Source organism: Diceros bicornis, chromosome 22, assembly GCF_020826845.1.
Source record: "Diceros bicornis minor isolate mBicDic1 chromosome 22, mDicBic1.mat.cur, whole genome shotgun sequence".
NCBI lineage: Eukaryota > Metazoa > Chordata > Mammalia > Perissodactyla > Rhinocerotidae > Diceros > Diceros bicornis.
In genome coordinates this window covers 43,037,346-43,056,164 of record NC_080761.1, presented here as the reverse complement: position 1 = coordinate 43,056,164, position 18,819 = coordinate 43,037,346, and the positions used below count along the sequence as shown (strand labels likewise).

General features: G+C 39.7%; 1 protein-coding gene across 1 annotated transcript; it reads left to right on the top strand.

Annotated features, from left to right (window-relative positions):
- The first annotated feature begins 275 nt into the window (after positions 1-275).
- LOC131419787 (interferon alpha-2-like) lies at positions 276-833 on the top strand. The gene has a single exon (XM_058565320.1). The coding sequence runs from the start codon at positions 276-278 to the stop codon at positions 831-833; it is 558 nt and encodes a 185-aa protein (XP_058421303.1).
- The last annotated feature ends 17,986 nt before the right edge of the window (positions 834-18,819 follow it).

The window sequence follows — 18,819 nt, the reverse complement described above, 5'->3', positions numbered from 1 at the left end:
GGGAGGTGTGGAGACTATGTTATAATACTGTGTGGATACTGCATTGGCACCTGTGGTTGGGAGTCCCCCATCTAGGCACTCGTGTCAATAAGTGCACATTTTTAATTGGCTTTGTAAAAAAAAAGTAGAAAGGGAAATGAAAGGACAAAAAATGGAAAAACCCAGAAAATGAAAGTTTCTATACTCACTATTTAAAAGATACTCATTGCCCAAAGTCCTCAGAACTTGCTGCGACTTCCCCTTCAGGTGTTCTTGCAGAATCCTCCAGCTTCCCAATGGCCCTCCCAGTCTCTGTGCTGCTGGCCCTGGTGATGCTGTGCTCCAGCCCCGCCTGCCCTCTGGGCTGTGACCTGCCTCTGAGCCATGGCAATCAGGAAGCCTTCACCCTTTTGAGTCAAATGGAGAGAATCTCCATTCGGTCGTGTCTGAAGGACAGGGCTGACTTCAGATTTCCGCAGATGCTTGTGGATGGGCACCAGCTTGAGAAGACGCAAGCCGCGGCTGTCGTGCACGAGACGCTCCAGCAGATCTTCCGCCTCTTCGGCACCAGCGGCTCTCCTGCGGCTTGGGATGACACCCTCCTGGACCAATTCCTCGTTGGACTTTATCAGCAGCTGGATGACCTGGAGACATGTTTGGGGAAGGAGACGAAGGTGCAACAGTCACCCCTGGGAAGTGAGAACTCCAGGCTGGCTGTGAAGAGGTACTTCCACAGAATCAGTCTGTATCTGAAAGAGAAAGAGCACAGCGCCTGCGCCTGGGAGGTGGTCAGGGTGGAAATCAGAAGGTGCTTCCTCTTCATGAACAAGCTCACAGGAAAGCTCTCGAAATAAAGAAGACACTGAGTCTGAAAACAGTTCATCTGGCCAACTAAATGGCTATCTTCTAAGACTCAAAGTGCAATCTGCATCCCTATTTTCATGCCAGATGAAAAATAAGTAATAGCAAATGTATGGAATTATCATAAAATTATATTGTGTTGTAAGTTACAAGAAGTTGTTTAGAACAGAGAAACGCACAATCTGTTCGCTTTACCTGAAAAACCTTTTGTAGTTTTTATTTATTTAAATTATTTTAAATATTTATGCTATTCATAATATTTAAATATTTATTGTTCATAACATTTGCTTAGTATTATACTTTGTCCACAACTGCTGTTCATTTTTAAGTTATGGGAAATAAAAGCAATTTTTAAAAACTAATTTTGCTTGCACACACTTTCTGAATAAAAACCTCACCCTAAGCCTGATCCCACTAAGTAACCTAAGCAAGGTTCCTGAGTGAAGAGGGAATAGGTGGAGCCCAGCATGGGTCATAGCACAGTGGACATCTTGAGGAGGGATTGAATACGATTCCCTAAGACATAGCTTAGAGGTTGAAGGGAGATCTGAGGACAAAAGCCCAGGGCATGGACACCATTACGCGCTCGGGGCCTCCAACAACTGGAGATGCTTCAAGGTTTAGTGAACCACATAAACCAAGAGAAGTCAATCTAGACATGTGGACACTGGAGAACCTTGGAGAAGGCTGAGGAAGGGAGGGTGAGTAAGTTTTCGACACTTGACGAGTCCTGATGTCTCATTTCTTATTCTTGTATTCTAAATATTTCAACCAAGAATTGAAGAAAGTATCCCTATAGTCAAAATTAATTTAATGATAATTCACATTGAAATGCCCTTTTATTTTCCAAGGTGGTTCCATGTACATTATTTTATTTGACTGTCAAACCTCCCCTCTGCCAATTAGTTGAAATTTTTTTTTATCATCACTATTCTTATTCACTTAACAAATATTGTTTGAGCTCCTAGATGTATTATATATTAGGTGTGATGCTAGGTGCTAGAGTACAAAGTTGAATAAGATTTTACCCTGTACTCAAGTTGTTTATAGTCTTCCAGACAGCTGGCCTAAGGAGAAGAAAAGTGAGGTTAGCAAGTGGTATATCTCTGAAAAATAAAGAGAATGGACACACTAGCACCTCTCAGACTCAGAATCATCAGTATTCAATCTGAAAATGGATTCTGATTAGTATATGGCAGAATTTTGGGTCAAATCCTGATTGGATGGGAGAAGATACCAGGAAGCAAACAACCATTCACCAGACTGCGAGGAGATATCAAAGAATCCAGGGACGGGGTCAGTAACTGCTAACACAGGTAACTGACAGTGACCACCCTATAAAAGTGAAGGACACATGACATCCAAATTAGCAAGGAAGAAATAAAACTCTCTATTCACAAATGACATGATCTTATTTTAGAAAATTCTAAAGAATCCACACACACAAAACTATTAGAGCTAATAAACGAATTCAGCAAAGATGCAAGATACAAGATCAACATGCAAAATCTGGTTTGTATTTCTATAAACTAGCCATGAACAATCCAAAAGGGAAATTAAGAAAAAATATTCCTTTTACAGTAACATCAAAAAGAATCAAATTCTAAGGAATAAGTTTAACTAAGGAGGTGCAAGATTGTAACTGAAAACTACAAAACATTGCTAAATAAATTAAAGAACACTGTATTAGTCAGCTCAAGCAGCCATAACGAGATATCACAGACTGGGTGGCTTAAACAACAGAAATTATTTTCTCACAGTTCTGGGAGCTAGAAGTTCAAGAGCAAGGTGTGATTAGGGTTGGATTCTGGTGAGGCCTCTCTTCCTGGCTTGTAGAGAGCCACCTTCTTGCTGTGTCTTCACATAGGTTTCCCTCTGTGAACACAGAGAGAGAGAGACCTCTGGTGTCTCTCCTCTTCTTCTAAGGACACCAGACCTATCAGATTCTGGCCCCATCTCATTTAACCTTAATTACTTCCTCAAAGGCCCTATCTCCAAATATAGTCACTCTAGGGATTAGGGCTTCAACATATAAATTTTGGGATGACACAATTCAGTCTATAACAAAGATCTAAATAAATGAAAGGTCATCCCATATTTATGAATTGGAAGATTTAAGGTTGTTTAGATGGCAGTACTGCCCAAAGCAATCCACAGATTCAATGCGATCCCTAACTAAATCCCAATGGCCAGTTTTACAGAAATGGAAAAGCCAATCCTAAAATTCATGTGGAATTGTAAGGGACTCCAATAGCCAAAACAATCTTAAAAAATAAAAGCAAAATTGGAAGGTTCACATTCCTGATTTCAAAACACACTACAAACTACAGTTATCCAAACAGGGTGATACTGGCAGAAAGGTAGAAAAATAGAATGGAATGGAATAGAATTGATAATCCAGAAATAAACCTATACATCTATGGTCAATTGATTTTTGACAAGGGTACCAAGACCGTTCAATGGGGAAAGAATGGTCTCTCCAACAAATTGTGCTGAGACAACTGGATATTCACATTGCAAAAGAATGAAGTTGGATCCCAACCTCACACCATATAGGAAAATATCCAAAATGGATCAAAGGTCTAATGTAAAAGCTCAATCTATAAAACTCTTAGAAGAAAACATGGCGATAAATCTCCATGTCCTTGGTTTTGCCAATGGATTCTTAGATAATACACTAAAAGCGTAAGCAACAAAAGAAAAAAAATAGGTAAATTGGACTTCAACAAAATTAAAAACTTTCTTGCTTCAATGGACACTATCAAGAACGAGAAAAGGCAAGCTACAGAATGGGAGAAAATACTTGCAAATCATATATCTAATAAAGCTCTAATATGCAGAATATATAAAGACTCTTACAACTCAACAAGAAAAAGGCAAACAAGTTACTTAAAAAATGGACAAAGGATTGAATAGATGTTCAAGATGGGCTCCTGAAGATCAGGAGATGGGCCTCTAAAGATGCTGAAATGACCAATAAAACCATGAAAAGATGCCCAACATCATTAATCATTAGGGAAATGCAAATCAAAACTACAATGAGATACCACTTCACACCCACTAAGATGGTTGTAACCAAATAAATGGAAAATAACTCCAAGTGCTGGTGAGGATGTAGAGAAATTGGAACTCTCATACATTGTTGGTGAGAATGTAAAATGTTTCAGCTTCTGTGGAAAACAGTTTGGTGGTTCTTCAGAAAGCTAAGCATAAAATTACCATAGGATCCAGAATGGTATGGATCATATGGTAATTTTTTGTGGTATATAAATTTTTGTGGTGTGAAAATGTTCACTTCTAGGTTATATACCACAAAAGAATTGAAAACAAATATTCAAACAAATACTTATATACAAATGTTCTCAACAGCACTATTCACAATAGCCAAAAAGTGGAAAAAATCCTAATGCCCACTGATGGATGAATGATAAACAAATCATGGTATATCCATATAATGGAATATTATTCAGCCATAAAAAGGAATGAAGTACTGGTGCACGCTGCAATGGGAATGGACCTTGAAAACATTATGCAAAGTGATAGAAGCCAGACACAAAACGTCGCTAATTGTATGATTCCATTTATATGAAACATCCAAAATAGGTAAATTCATAGAGACAGGAGGCAGACTGTGGTTGCCAGGGGCTGGGGGGGATGAGGGAATGCAGAGTGACAACTGCTTAATGTGTATGAAGTTTCCGTTTGGGGTGATAAAAAAGTTCTGGAACTAGATAGTGGTGATGGTTGGACAACACTGTGCAAGTACTAAATACCACGGAATTGTACACCTTAAAATGGTTAGTTTATCTAGATGATCTTTTATTACTCTAATCGTTTCCTATGTTCATGCCATGTCTTCCCAAAAGATTTAAGTTGGTTAAGGGCAGGGAAATACCAGATCCTTTTAACCCAAGTCACCTAGTCCAGACCTTTAATCAGAAGAACATTTAAATAATTGCTGAGTAATTGGTCCTTTTGAGTAGTTATCATGACTTCCTCTTTCATAACATCTCAGCCTGTTTGCAGGGCAGTACACGGAGGTCTTAAAGATTGTGAATAGAAGTGAAAAATTAAATCTATATATATAGTAATTGTGTTCACTTAGTAATTAGTGTTTTTATGAATACCCCATTATTTTTAATTTTCTGCAGCATGCTAGTCTTGTCTTCTCCTTTGGACATAGGTTTCTTGCAAACAGGAACCCTTCTTAGCCTCTTCCATGGTCTCCTGCAGGTCCTTGGGCAAGTTGCCTGAACTTTCTGTGGCTCAATTTTCACAGCTGTATTATGGGGTTAATAATAATACTTAACCTCATAGACTTATGTGGTAATGAGTAATGGATACAAAATGCCTAGCACATAGGAATCACTCAGATGTGAGATGTTTGTTACTGTTGTTGTTATTAACTGTGCACATAGTAGTTACTCAATAAATAATTATTCACCTCTGAGTTTGCTGTAGTAACTATATGAAGAAATTCAGATTCCTCTTGATCTACATTTCAGGAGCTGAGGAGAAAGAACTGGTCAAAAATACAGAGAAGCTGAGTGGGAACCTACAATGTCTCAAAAGCCAAAGGACAAGACTTTGGGGGGACAAGAAGGTGTTAAAATTCTTGCATAGATAACAAGAACAACAAAAAACCCCAACCTCATTAAAAAATGGGCAAACAACTTGAACAGACATTTCTCCAAGGAAGATATACAAATGGCTAATAAGGACATGAAAAGATATTCAACATCACTCATCATTAGGGAAATGTAAATCAAAACCACAGTGAGATACCACCGCACACTCATTGGGATGGCTACTATTAAAAAAAAAATTGTTTGCGAGGATGTGGAGAAATTGGAACGCGTGTGCTCTATTGATGAAAATGTAAAATGGTGCAGCCACAATGGAAAAAAGTACTCAGGTTCCTCAAAAAATTAAAAATAGAATTACCATATGATGCAGCAAGTTCACTTCTGGGTATACACCCAAAAAAACTGAAAGCAGGGTCTCGAAGAGATAACTGTACACTCATATTCATAGCGGCATTATTACTACTAGCCAAAAAGTGGGAGCAACTCAAGTGTCCATTGATGGATGAATGGATAAATAAAATGTGGTATATCCTTACAATGGAATATTATTCAGCTTTAAAAAGGAAGGAAATCTGACACATGCTACAGCATGGATAAACCTTGAAGATATTATGCTAAATTAAATAAGCCAGTCACAAAAAGACAAATACTGTTTGATTCACTTATATGAGGTACCTAGAGTAGTCAAATTCATAGATACAGAAAGTGGAATGGTGGTTGCCGTGGGCTTGGGGGAGAGGAGCATGAGGAGTTGTTGTTTAATGAGTATAGAGTTTCAGTTTTGCAAGATGAAAACAGTTCTGGAGATTGGTTGTAAAACAATGTGAATATACTAAACACTATTGAATTATACACCTAAAAAATGGTTAAGATGGTAAATTTTATACATGTACATTTTGCCACAATTAAAATTAAAAAAAAATTTTCTTTAAGTCTTGCATAGAACCCAAGAATCATATCATTGCAGGTAAGGGCACGGAATTTGTTCAGAGTCTGAACTAATCTTTAAATTCTGGCTTCCCACTGATTAACGATATGACCCTGGGAAATATCCTTAACCTCTTTGAGCAGCCTCAGTTTCCCTCTCTATAAAATGTGAATAATAATACCCTCCTTGCAGCATCTTTGATTTGATTAAATGAGATAGGGTATGCAGTACAGAATAATACTTGGCCCCTAAAAGGGATATTATTGTTCTTATTAAAACTGAGAGAAGTCTATTAAATTCGTCAATCGGTCCTTGGTGATCATGAAGAGGGTAACGTCAGTAAGGAGTTAGTGGTAGACTGAGTCCTATTCAGTAGTGAGAAAAATGAAGACAGTACTAAGGAAGTTGTTTCATCTCAGATAAATACAAGAACAATATCTGACCAAGGGCCTCATGAAAACTTCTCTGATTAGGAGCTCTCATCACTCTCTCCTTGCTTTACCTTATTGTAGCTTCTTTCATATAACACTTATTAGGCATTGCCTTGTACTGTTAATAAATATTTCATTTTCAAAATCTACATAACAGGGAGAAGAATATTCAAGTATAAATATTCTCTGCCCTCCCCTTACCCCCATAATGGGGATGACATGTCTGTGTCGCTTGGCCATCAGTGTTGGGTTCTTTGGGGTTAACAATGAAGATGCACAACTGAAGCTACTCAGAGGAGAAAAACGTCTCCATCAGCTGTCCAGAGGGAGGCAAGAAAAGCAAGGCAGGCCGGCATTTGCAGAGACAGATAAGAGCGATGTGGGGACACACAGCTGCCATGATAAGTGTGAATTTAAGGAACTAAAGAGAATTTCTTAAGTTTATTTATATTTACAAAACACACATGAATATATTATCATTGTTAAATTTTCAAACAATTCATTCAAGTAAAAAGCCCACCCTTGACCTCTTGGAGGATCCACCTCAATCCAACATTGCTGATAATCTAATGTATATCCTTCTAGACATCTTCCCATGTATTTAGTAAATCTATCCATACAGAAATATTGGGTGTGTGTTACATAAATATTATTACTCCATATATATCAGTCTGTAATTTGGTTTTTTTACCTAGTAACAGATCTTAGAGACTTTTCTCTATTAGTACGTAAAAATCTACTGCATTCGTTTTAATTGCTACATTGTGTGTTACTGTGGAAATTCAATGTATTCCTAATCCACACTCAACAAGATTTTTAGATGAAACCTACAAGCTAACTGTAAAACGTGTCAAGAAGAAATAATTTACAAGAAAATCTGAGAAAGGAAGAAAAAAACAGATGAACTTGACTTTTCAAATATCAAATGATCCTCTAAGGTTATAGAAATTGAAACCAAGTGGTATTATTATAAGAATAGACAAATCAATCAAAAAAGCAGAACAGAGGTCAAGGGTAACACAATTTAATTCAGTGGACCTTTGCATAGAATAAAAGTGGCATTTCAAACCAGCGGGAAAAGTGGGTGTTGGGGCAACTAGCTAGCCATTTGAAAAATAGCCTAATCTCCTTGCTGCTTTAGACCTAAGTCTATAATCAAAAGTAGAGAGGGAGAGACAAATGCAAGCTAGATATGGTCACATGACACAATTCTAAACAATAAGATTTGGGGGAAGTCTGCAGGGAACTTCTAGGAAGAATGTCAGCTCTTATTCCTCTCTGCCTGCTGGGGATGCCCTTGTAGGGATTTGATGCCTGGGGCTGGTGGAGCTGTCCTGTGCCCGTCAGTAAGAGACCAAGAGAGTCACAGAGATGCAAGTCTTGCACACTCGCAGCTTTGACTGGCTGATCTAACCCTGCAACCATCACCCTACAGACTTCCAAACTGGGATACGCACCTGCCTTCATTCTTTTAGCCTCCATTAACTGAGTTGTCTGTTAGTTACAACAGAAAGCATTCCTAATAGACATAATAACATTGATCAGATTTAAGCTCCTTCTTCCAGCCTCAGTAGGATAAAATATAGCTTTTTCATTAATCCAGGGTTTTGTGGCAACTACAGAGATTAGTTTTTGGTTTTTCTCCTTGTTACATAGTAAATTACAGGAACAGATTTTCTTAATATCCTGGATAAATTCTGGTTGTTTATTTTTTGTTTGTTTGTTTGTTTTGCTGAGGAAGATTGGCCCTGAGCTAGCATCTGTTGCCAATCCTCCTCTTTTTGCTGAGGAAGATTGGCCCTGGGCTAACATCCATGCCCATCTTCCTCTACTTTATATGTGGGATGCCTGCCACAGCATGGCTGGATAAGCTGTGCGTAGGTCTGCGCCCAGGATCTGAACCTGCAAACCATGGGCAGCCAAAGCAGAGCACAAGAACTTAACCACTACGCCACTGGGCTGGCCCCTATTTGTTTATTTTTAATTTCCCTTTGAGTCTGAGTTAACATGGTATTTTTATCTTCATATTTATAGGTAAAAATGTCCCATGATTTTCTCTTCTGATTTTGTTATCCTGGTTATAACAGCCTTGTAAAATGAGTTGAATAGCTTTCCATCTCTTTCTATACCCTGTTAAAACAGGAACTAAATATGTTTTACTGAATAGTTCTATGATATTATTTCCCACTTTGCTGTCTCTTCAAGACATGTCAGTGAAGACCTATACTGTTCTTTAAAGACTCTTGATGATGGATTTCTATTTCTTGTGGATGCAACACTATGCAGAAAAGAGACTCAGAAGTAGCAAGAAGACTCTCATGCATTGGGGCTAAACTTGTCTAAAACAATATTTAAGTTTTATCAAAACTTGTATTCTAAAACTTATCAACATTGTATTCTAGTTTGAGTTTTATTTGTCTTCCTTTGTTCACATTTCTAGCAATGTGCTCGTGGATGCGGCAGGTGCTTGAATTCTTGTCAAGAGAACTTATGAAATGAACTCTCAGCAAATAGTGCTGAGACAACCCCTTGCAATTTGACAGTCAGAAGCTCATCCAAGCACATATTCCTAGCATAGTATTTATTCAATAAACAATAGTTAAGTTCTGACCATGGGCTAGACACTGTGCTGATGACTGGGGATACGAAGTTCAGAATCAAAAAGTCTAATCTTCTGGAAGAGACAGAAAAAATTAGTCGTCAATTACAGAACAAAGTTGTAAGTGTTCTAATGGAAGCTCTGTATTTGCAAAGAGCCATAGGCCCGGGGGCGAGGGGTGGTAAAATGGAGAGACAGCGTCAATCATTGGTACTTTAGGGCTGATAGAGGGACATGGAAAGACATTAAAGAATTGAACAACGGGAGGATGGCCAGAGATGTGCAGGCCATTCGGAAGCAAGAGCTAAATTAAAGGGTTGGCAAAATAGGACATTTTATAAAAATAAGAAATGAATAAGAAATAAGTGCTAGGAACAAGATCCAGTTTCCCTCCTTACAGCGGGTCTAGCAATGAGAGATGGGAAAGTTACACCAGGTCTTGAATGTTCCTGCTAAAACTTGGCACCCACAATACAATTGTTAAATTTCTTAACACAGGAAAGGACATGAGACCTCACTGTGTCCAGTTTCCTTGTCTGTAAAATTAAGATAATCTTAGTACCACTGCAGAAAACTGTGCTGAGGATTATTGCTTCAATTTATATAACATGCTGAGAATGGTACCTGGCCCTGAGTAAGTGCTCCTTACATGTCAGCTCTTCTATTTCAATCTGGTTAGAAGATTATTCCCTGATGTTCTAGGTCTGTGGGCAGGAAGATGAGGGGGTTCCAAGAGAGATGTCCAGGAGTCTCTTCTGTGTCAGCTCAACCACGGCACAAGGGAGAGGAGAAATAGCCATTCCCTGGGGTGACGGGGCCAAGTGAGTCACAGCAAGTATCCTGGAGTTCTAGACAGAGCCATTTCTACTCAGCACACACCCCAGCTGTCTACGAGGACACACCTTCCCACACCGGTTTCCTGTTTCCCCCTCACGTTCAGGGGATAAAAGTTTCCACCAGAGTAACACAGGCATCTTGGCAGGAAGCCAGAAGAATCCTCTGCTCTGTGAAGATTTGGTGCACTCAACTCAGCCAAGCCACCAGGCCAGAGGGGAATCTCAGCCTCATTCTTCAAATCCAGTCTGACAACTCGCATTTAGTTTCCTTTTCACTTGCTGCCTCAAGCTCACTGTTATTTCTGCATCCCCTCGGGTCATTACTCAATCCCTGATGATGCAATAAAACGAAATGTAATTGTACGTTTTAACTATGTAGGAGGTTTTGCTTTTGGCTGTTTCACTTTAAAGACGATTCAGAAACTGCTTCAGAGACAGGAAACTCAGACGGAACTTAGACTATAAGACACGCCCACGTGTTAGCAGAGGGCGGGCGCTGATGCTTATTCAGGAGCTGCTGTACACGTGTTGCCTGTTTAACTCTCTTCTCAACCTCAGGCCTGGCTCAATCCACCCTAAGAGTGGTTGTGAGAATTAAATAAGTGCAGCTCAGAGAACAGCCTGGGATCTGAAGGGAAAAGTAAACCCAGGCTTGGTGGGGCCTGGCATCTGTGTCTGAACTGGCCTATCTGGAGTCTCCAGCAACACGGGGAGGCCTGGCAGCACATGGGGGAGCCATTGGGTGGGCAGCCCCTGTGTGTCCCTGGGCCACCAACCTGTTGATGGGAGCATTCCAAGTGTGGCAGGGGGCGCAGAGTGTAGGAGCCTCTGGTTGTGTGCCCGTATGGGAGGAGGGGTGCAGTTAGCAAGAGTGAGGCAGGACCCGCAGCACAGCGGCCTCGTCCCAGCCGGATCCTGAGGTGACCAGGAGGAAACTGAGGAATGAGTCTCGTCAAAGGCCTGTGACAAGACACATCCCAGGATGTGGGAAGGGGAAAAAGAAGAGAGAAGAGTTTGAAACCAGGGCACATAGGCCTCAGCCGCATATTCTGCCTCTTCACACCAGGTCGGAGGCCTGAAGGTAGATTCGCTACATCACCAGCTGCTGGCCTGTGGTTATAGAGAAACTCCAGCCTGGGCAGAATCAGCCTCGGGCACTGAGTGAGGATGAGGGTGAGACAGCAGGTGGGAGACTGGGGAAGACAGATTCTTCCCTCCCACTGAAGACAGGCTTTTCCACGTGGTTCCAGTTTCACAGGAATTCTCTAGGTTGCCAAGCAAAACTTCTCCAGTCAAATTAGGATTTTGGTGAGATTACCACTCATGTTATTATTGTGGAGAGTATCGTTTTTGAAGCAAGTTCCTTCTCCTTTCCTGTGTCTTCATTACCTCCCATCCTCATCCTTGTCCAGTGGGTTTTACTCCAGTATAATCTCACTCCACAGTCACTACCAAAGGTTGGGGAAAATATCACATTTGTTATTCTGAGATTTGAATAGAACAACCAATAAAGAGAGAGATTGATGTTATTATAAACCCGCAATACTCATTCTCAATTAGCGACCCAAATAGATACTTGCAAATATTATTAACATCAGCAGTTTTCAAATGCTTTAGTCTCAGGACCTACGGATACTCTTTAAAATTATAAAGACCCCCAAAAACATTGTCTTTCTGGGAGTTATATTTATTGATATTTACCACATTTGAACTTAAAACTGAGAATGTTTTAGATATTTATTCTTCTAAAAATAATGTAAAGAAACTCATTACATCTTAACACAAAAATCTTTTTCATGTGTGTTTGTGTGAGGAAGATTAGCCTTGAGCTAACATCCATTGCCAATCCTCCTCTTTTTTGCTGAGGAAGATTGGCCCTGAGCTAACATCTGTGCCCATCTTCCTCCTCCTTGTATATGGGACACCACCTCAGCATGGCTTGATGAGTAGTGTATAGGTCCGCACCCAGGATCCGAACCCACAAACCCTGGGCTGCTGAAGCTGAGTGTGGGAACCTAACCACTATGCCACTGGGCCAGCCCCCAGAAACCTGTTTTTATGAAAAATAACTACATTTTCCAAAACAAAAAAAATTTAATGAAAATGTTTTAAAGTTTTGCAAATCTCTTGAATGTCTGGCTTAACAGACGACAACTGGGTTCTCATATCTGCTTTACATTCAATCTGTTGTGATATGTTGTTTTGTTTCAAGTCTTTGAAGGAAATCCAGTCTCGCACAGACATGTAGTTAGAAAATGGAGGACCTTGAAGTCCTCCGAAAGTGTCTGGGAACCCCAGGGACCCTCAGACCACACTTTGAGAACCACTCATATATATCATCATTATATAAGGTTGAAAGGGTACTTACTGCCCACAGTGAGTGTGAATTTCTGTTCATCTTCTACCTATTTTCCAATTCTGCTTCTTTTCATTATAATTTAGAAAACCAAGAGATATGGGAAAACATTATACTCTTGTGGTTGATATTGTTCAGGATTATCAGCTAAAAGATTTAGATAAGAGTAAGTATATATGCACAGCTTTGATTCTTATTTAGCAACCTTCTTTTATTGTGAAATATAACAATCATACACAAAAATGCACAAAAAATAAATATAAATTTTGATGAATAATTAAGGCAAATACTCATGTAACCACCAACCAATAAAAACAATCAAATTTTGCCACATTCTGGAAGCCTCACCACCATCACCATCCCGTGTGCCCCTTCTCCTTCTCTCCCCACTAGAGGTAACTGCTACCCTGAATTTTATGCTAATCACTTCCTCACTTTCCTTTATAATTTTACCCTAAATCATACAGTCTAGTTCTGCCTGTTTTTAAACTTTATATAAATGGTATGTATTCTTTTGAGCTTAATTTCTTTTACTCTCCATTATGTTTGTAAGAGTTATCCCTGTTTGTGTGTATAGTTGTAGTTCTTCATTTTTCTCCTTATTTATGATCCTACTATACACATGGACTACAATATATTTATCCATGCAACTTTTAAGGAATATTTGGGATGTTTCTAGTTTGGAACTATTATGACTAGTGCCACAATGAATATTCTTGTAAATATATCCTGAGGCATAGCTACATGCTTTTTTCCCAGGGTAATTCCTAAGAGTATAGTTACTGGGTCATAGTCTACGCATGTTTTCAGTTTTGCTAGATAATTCTTTAATGTCTTCCACGGTGGTTGGACAAATTTACACACCCAACGGGAGTGGATGAGAGTCTTTGTTGTTGCATACCATCATCACACCTGATATTTTCAGTCCTTTAATTTTTTTACTTGCATCCAATGTATTTGTTTATCTAAAAATCTGAAAAATCAACAAAAAACTTTTAGATGTAGTGTTTACAAAGTTTTCTAGATACAAAATCAAAATTAGTAACTTTCATATATGTGTGTATGTGGAATGAAAAGTTAGTCCCATTCAAAATTAGAAAACGTAATGAAAAAATCATTTCATTCATAATTGTAATAACAATAATAAAGTATAAAATATGTTTTGAATAAACCTCAGAAAGGATGTGCAAGACATACAGTCACACCAACAGTAAAACTTTATTAAAAGATTTTTAAGGGCCGGCCCCGTGGCTTAGCGGTTAAGTGCGTGCGCTCCGATGCAGCCGGCCCGGGTTCCGATCCCGGGCGCGCACAGATGCACTGCTTCTCCGGCCATGCTGAGGCAGTGTCCCACATACAGCAACTAGAAGAATGTGCAACTATGACATACAACTATCTACTGGGGCTTTGGGGGAAAATTAAATAAATAAAATTATTAAAAAAAAAAGATTTTTAAAACAGCCCAATAAAATGGCAAGATTCACCATTTTTCTTTATGAAGTGATTAATAAATGTTTGCTAAATATTTATTCGATACATGAATGTGTGTGTCTCAGGGGAAGGCTGGCCTAGGCAGCCTCCTATTGCAGAGTCTGATTGCCCTTGTTAATGATGCGGCCAGCCCACCACGTGCTTAAATGTCCCTTGCTCACTGACAAAAAAAACAAGTGGGAGAAGTTGCTTGATCCTCATTGGTGTTGAAGGTGAAAAATATCAGTCTCGATTTAAGGGAAAAAACTATGTAATATTTTTCAGTGGTTTCTGGCCACCTTATTTGAATCAAAAATTTAATTATAGGCTTGTACTTAGAGGCTGAGGAAAAGATGAAGTTGACCTTGACCTGTCAAGGCTACTTAAAAAAAAATAAGGTCCCTACTTTATTCATATTTCCTTAGTTTTTACCTAATGTTCTTTTTCTGTTCTGAGATCACGTTCAGGATGCCGCATTATATTTAACTGTCCTGTCTTCTTAGGTTCCTCTTGGCTGCGACAATTTCTCAGTAGTAGACTTTTTATGTTATTGTCAATGGTATCATTTTTAAATGTCATTTTCCATTTTTTGTTGCTAGTAAAGAGGCAATTGATTTCTAATATAGACCCTGTGCTCAGTGACCTTGCCAAATTTATTTTTAAAATCTAACAATTTATCTATAATTTTTTTTGTATTTTGCATGTACACAATTACATCATCTGTAGATAATGAAAAAAATATCTGAGACAGTCAGCGAGAGATTTGAACAGACCCCTCACAAAGAAACTATCCAAATGACCAATAAACATATGAAAATATACTGAACCTTATTAATAATCAAGGAATACAAGTTAAAACTGGAATGAGATATCACTATACACCACTGGAATGGCTACAATTCAAAAGACCAGCAATACCAAGGGTTGACAAGAGTGTCATGCCGTTGTAACTTCCATATGCTGACAATGAGAGTGGAAATTGGTACAAACATTTGGGAAATATGTTTGATGTTATCTACCAAATCTGGACATACGCATATTCTATACCCAGTTGCGTCATCGTAGGCATATACCCAACAGAAATGTGTACAAAGGTGCAGCAAAAGATACATACAAGTGTGTTCATAGCAGAATTAATTATAATGACAAAAAGTCAGGAGGAAAAAAATCCCAAATGTTCATCAGTAGTGAAAAGGATAAAACAGTGTGGCATTTCTAAATGGGTATGACACATTCGTGCAGCAAATTGCGTACAATGACATAGATGAATCTCACGGACATATTAGTGAGGGAAAGAATACATTTATACAAAGTTCAAAAACAGGCAGAATATAGGGTGTTAAAAGGCAGTCGTGATGCTGAGGAAGGAAAGTAGTGATGGGGGACGGAGGGAATAATGATTGGTATGTTTGTTCTGTTGGTAGTGTTTACATCTTCTCTTAGTTTGTGGTTACAAAGGTAGGCATAAGTTTTTATTTTATAATAATTTGTTAAGCTGTATTCTTAAGATTTGTGCATGATTTTCTACATTTATTATATACACTTTTTTTCAAAAAAGTGTATATCAAATTAAGAGAGTATCAAAATATTCTCTTAATATAGACTTTGCTGCCCCTTTCAAGATATCTCTGAAAGACTTTTTTTGGCTTAATTTCTGTTTTGCCACTGCTCATGAACTTCTCGATAATCTTCATCTTGTCTAATTTATCATTTTCGTAGGGCCCTTCTCCTTGAAGAAATAATTGAAGAGATGAGGAGGAGAAGACAACTGTAATTTTGATTTCTAGATACATAATTGTCTGGCACAGAGAACTATATAGAAAAAGAAGAGGAGGAACCTCTTCTACTCTGGGAGGTTTATGGCAAAGCAGCTCCAAGTTCAAACGGTGATTTCAATTGGCTGCAAATGTCATCCTTGTTTTACTTTCTGAATGTCACTCCGCCTCTGAAAATCCTCATTAACCAGAAGAAACTGGTACAGGAACCGGAAGTAGCTCTCTGTACCACAGAAAGTTGGTCACAGAGGACGCAGGCAAAAACAATCTCCACAGAGGGGTGAAGTGAAAAAGGGCTTCAAATAACAAAGGAAAAGGTGCCAGTGTTGGGAGAGAGGGAGAATCTCCCTCTGCCCTTTTCCTTAAGGTTCTTATGGCTGGCCAAATAATTAACAAGACAAGTTAGCAGGAGAAAATAATACCAAGTTTAATAACATGTATACATGGGAGAAAGCAGGGACACTGCATTTCTCAACACAATAGCAGAAATTCTTGTCTTAAATACCATGTTCAGCCAATGACAAAGGAGGATGTTGAGGGTGGGGGGAGTCAGTTACAGGAGATTACCACTAAAGCACAGTAAACAAGAGTAAGGTTATTATGCAGATTTAAGGCCTCACCTTCCACATTGATAAGTTTCTAGAAATGAGGCCATCCCCTCTCTTCCCAATACAGAGAGGGAGATACCTTTACAAATGGAGATTTCCCTTATAAATGTAAATGTTTGTCTGGCAACTCCTTGCAAGGCCATCCAGAGAATGTGGCCAGAGAGACATAAGATGGGCTTGTTGATGCCTTTTCTATTGTAACATCTATTTTACATTATATTACAGCCATCAGATAGAAGATCTGTTCCAGGAAGGAGTTACTATGTCCAATTTTTTAGGCAGGTAGTGGGGGAGGTCAAATGTCCCTCAGAGAAAACAATCAAGGTAAAGAGATATATTTCAGGGTGGCCTAATCTTGATCTCCCACACCAGGAAAGGGCCCCGGGCATTAATCCTTGTAGTGCAGGTATACATCATGCTGGGCGAAGAGATAGATTTCCCTGGGAGAGATAAGGTTATGTGAATTTTCCTGATTTTGTAATAACGCTCTGATAAATTAGGGGAAATGAAACAAAAGAGACAGTGTCTTACAAAAGAAGAGATTTTTAACCCATTCATACATGGGCTTCTGCAGTGATTACCACCAGACCCTCAGGAGAAGGGATAGAGGAGAAACTTGTTTTGTGTGTGTGAGGAAGATCGGCCCTGAGCTAACATCCGCCAATCCTCCTCTTTTCGCCCTGGAAGACTGGCCCTGAGCTAACATCTGTGTCCATCTTCCTCCACTTTATATGGGAGGCCACCACAGCATGGCTTGACAAGCAGTGTGTCGGTGTGCACCTGGGATCCCAACCGGCGAACCCTGGGCCGCCGCTGCAGCAGAGTGCGCGCACTTAACTGCTTGCGCTACCAGGCCAGCCCCTAGAGGAGAAACTACTTACGGTGACTGGAAGAGACGTGTTAGGAAGCACCTCATGAAGACAAGAGCAAGAACTGGGAAGAGTACAAAGGGAAGAAACCAGAAAAAACAATTCCCTTTTTATTACTCTGCATCCATCCCCTTTCTTCCAATTCCCTAGCCACGGCCTTTACTTTCAACCTCTGCAGTCATGAGAGCGTCTGGGCAGTACAAACGCTACCCTGTGGCCTTCAAGGGCCTCCACAGGACACCTCCAGCTGATTTTTCCACTCTCAGTCCCCTTGACTCCTAACACTCAGCCTGTCCACAAATTTGAAGTTCCTTCTATTTGCTCCTGGCAAACGTGTCCATGCTCCTGGCTCTGTTCGTGCTGGTCCCTCCGTCTGGAGCTGTGCTGGCCATTATCGTAGCCGTTAACCACATGCGGCCCATTGAGCACTTGACTAGTCCCAAGAGCTGTACTACGAATGTAAAACTATGCATCACATTTTGAAGATGGTATGAAAAAGAAGAGTTATCTCATTAATACTTTTATATTGATTACATGTTGTATTATTTTTAAATATACTATTAAAATTAACTTCACTTGTTTCTTTTTACTCTTGTAATGTGGCTACTAGAAAATTTTAAATTGGTTATGTGGCTTGCATTATATTTCTATTGGACAGCACTGATCTAGAATGCCCTCCACCATGTCACCTTCACTACAGTCCTCTCTGCCTTTGGAGCTCACACCACTTCTTTAGGCACACTGCCCGCACTAAGTGCATTGAATGCCTCCTTATCATCCGATCAGCTGTAATTCCTTTTTCCTTTTAGAGACATCATTGTCACCATGGTTGGCATCACGTACCTATCTGAAGGGGCTGGCTCTGTCTACTTCATATTCTAACTGTGGTATACAGGAAAAAGCACAAGTTTGAACGCCATCCACACACCTTATTAGCTGTGTGTATCTTGGGCACATTACTTAGCCTCTCTGAACCTCAGTCTCCTCCTCTATAAAATGAAGATGATAATAACCCATCTTAAATGTTTACTATGAGGATTATTCTGAGATTGGCACACAGTAAGTGCTCAATATATGGTAACTAACACTACTGTTACTACTGCCACCACTATTATTTTTATTTCGTTAGATTATGAACTCTCTCAGCACGGAGGATCAGAGGCCACTGGATGTGGGGAGGGTGAGGAGACCCTCTGTCACACCTGGGGAGGTCAGCTCTACACGAGTGTGCAAGTCACCCCAGAGGGCCAGGCCCCCATGACCAGACTCCTGGGACGACCTCCGTCCCCGAGTGCAATGGACCAGCTCTAGTCTGACTGAACTTTGTGACTCCTTGCATTGGCCTTTGTGCTGTGAGCCGTGGATCATTCAGGCTAATCCAAGGATCCTTTTCAAAGAGAAACACCCCGAGGAATTACTCAATGACTTACTTTACTGGGCATCCGAAAGTGGAACAGCTGAGAGATGCTTTTGCTTTTTCCAAAACTCCTTGTGCAGAACCCATGAGATGGCTGAGGGTCT

Bases quoted from the DNA above. Each gene is read 5' to 3' on its own strand.
- LOC131419787 (XM_058565320.1), top strand. From the start codon at position 276: ATGGCCCTCCCAGTCTCTGTGCTGCTGGCCCTGGTGATGCTGTGCTCC.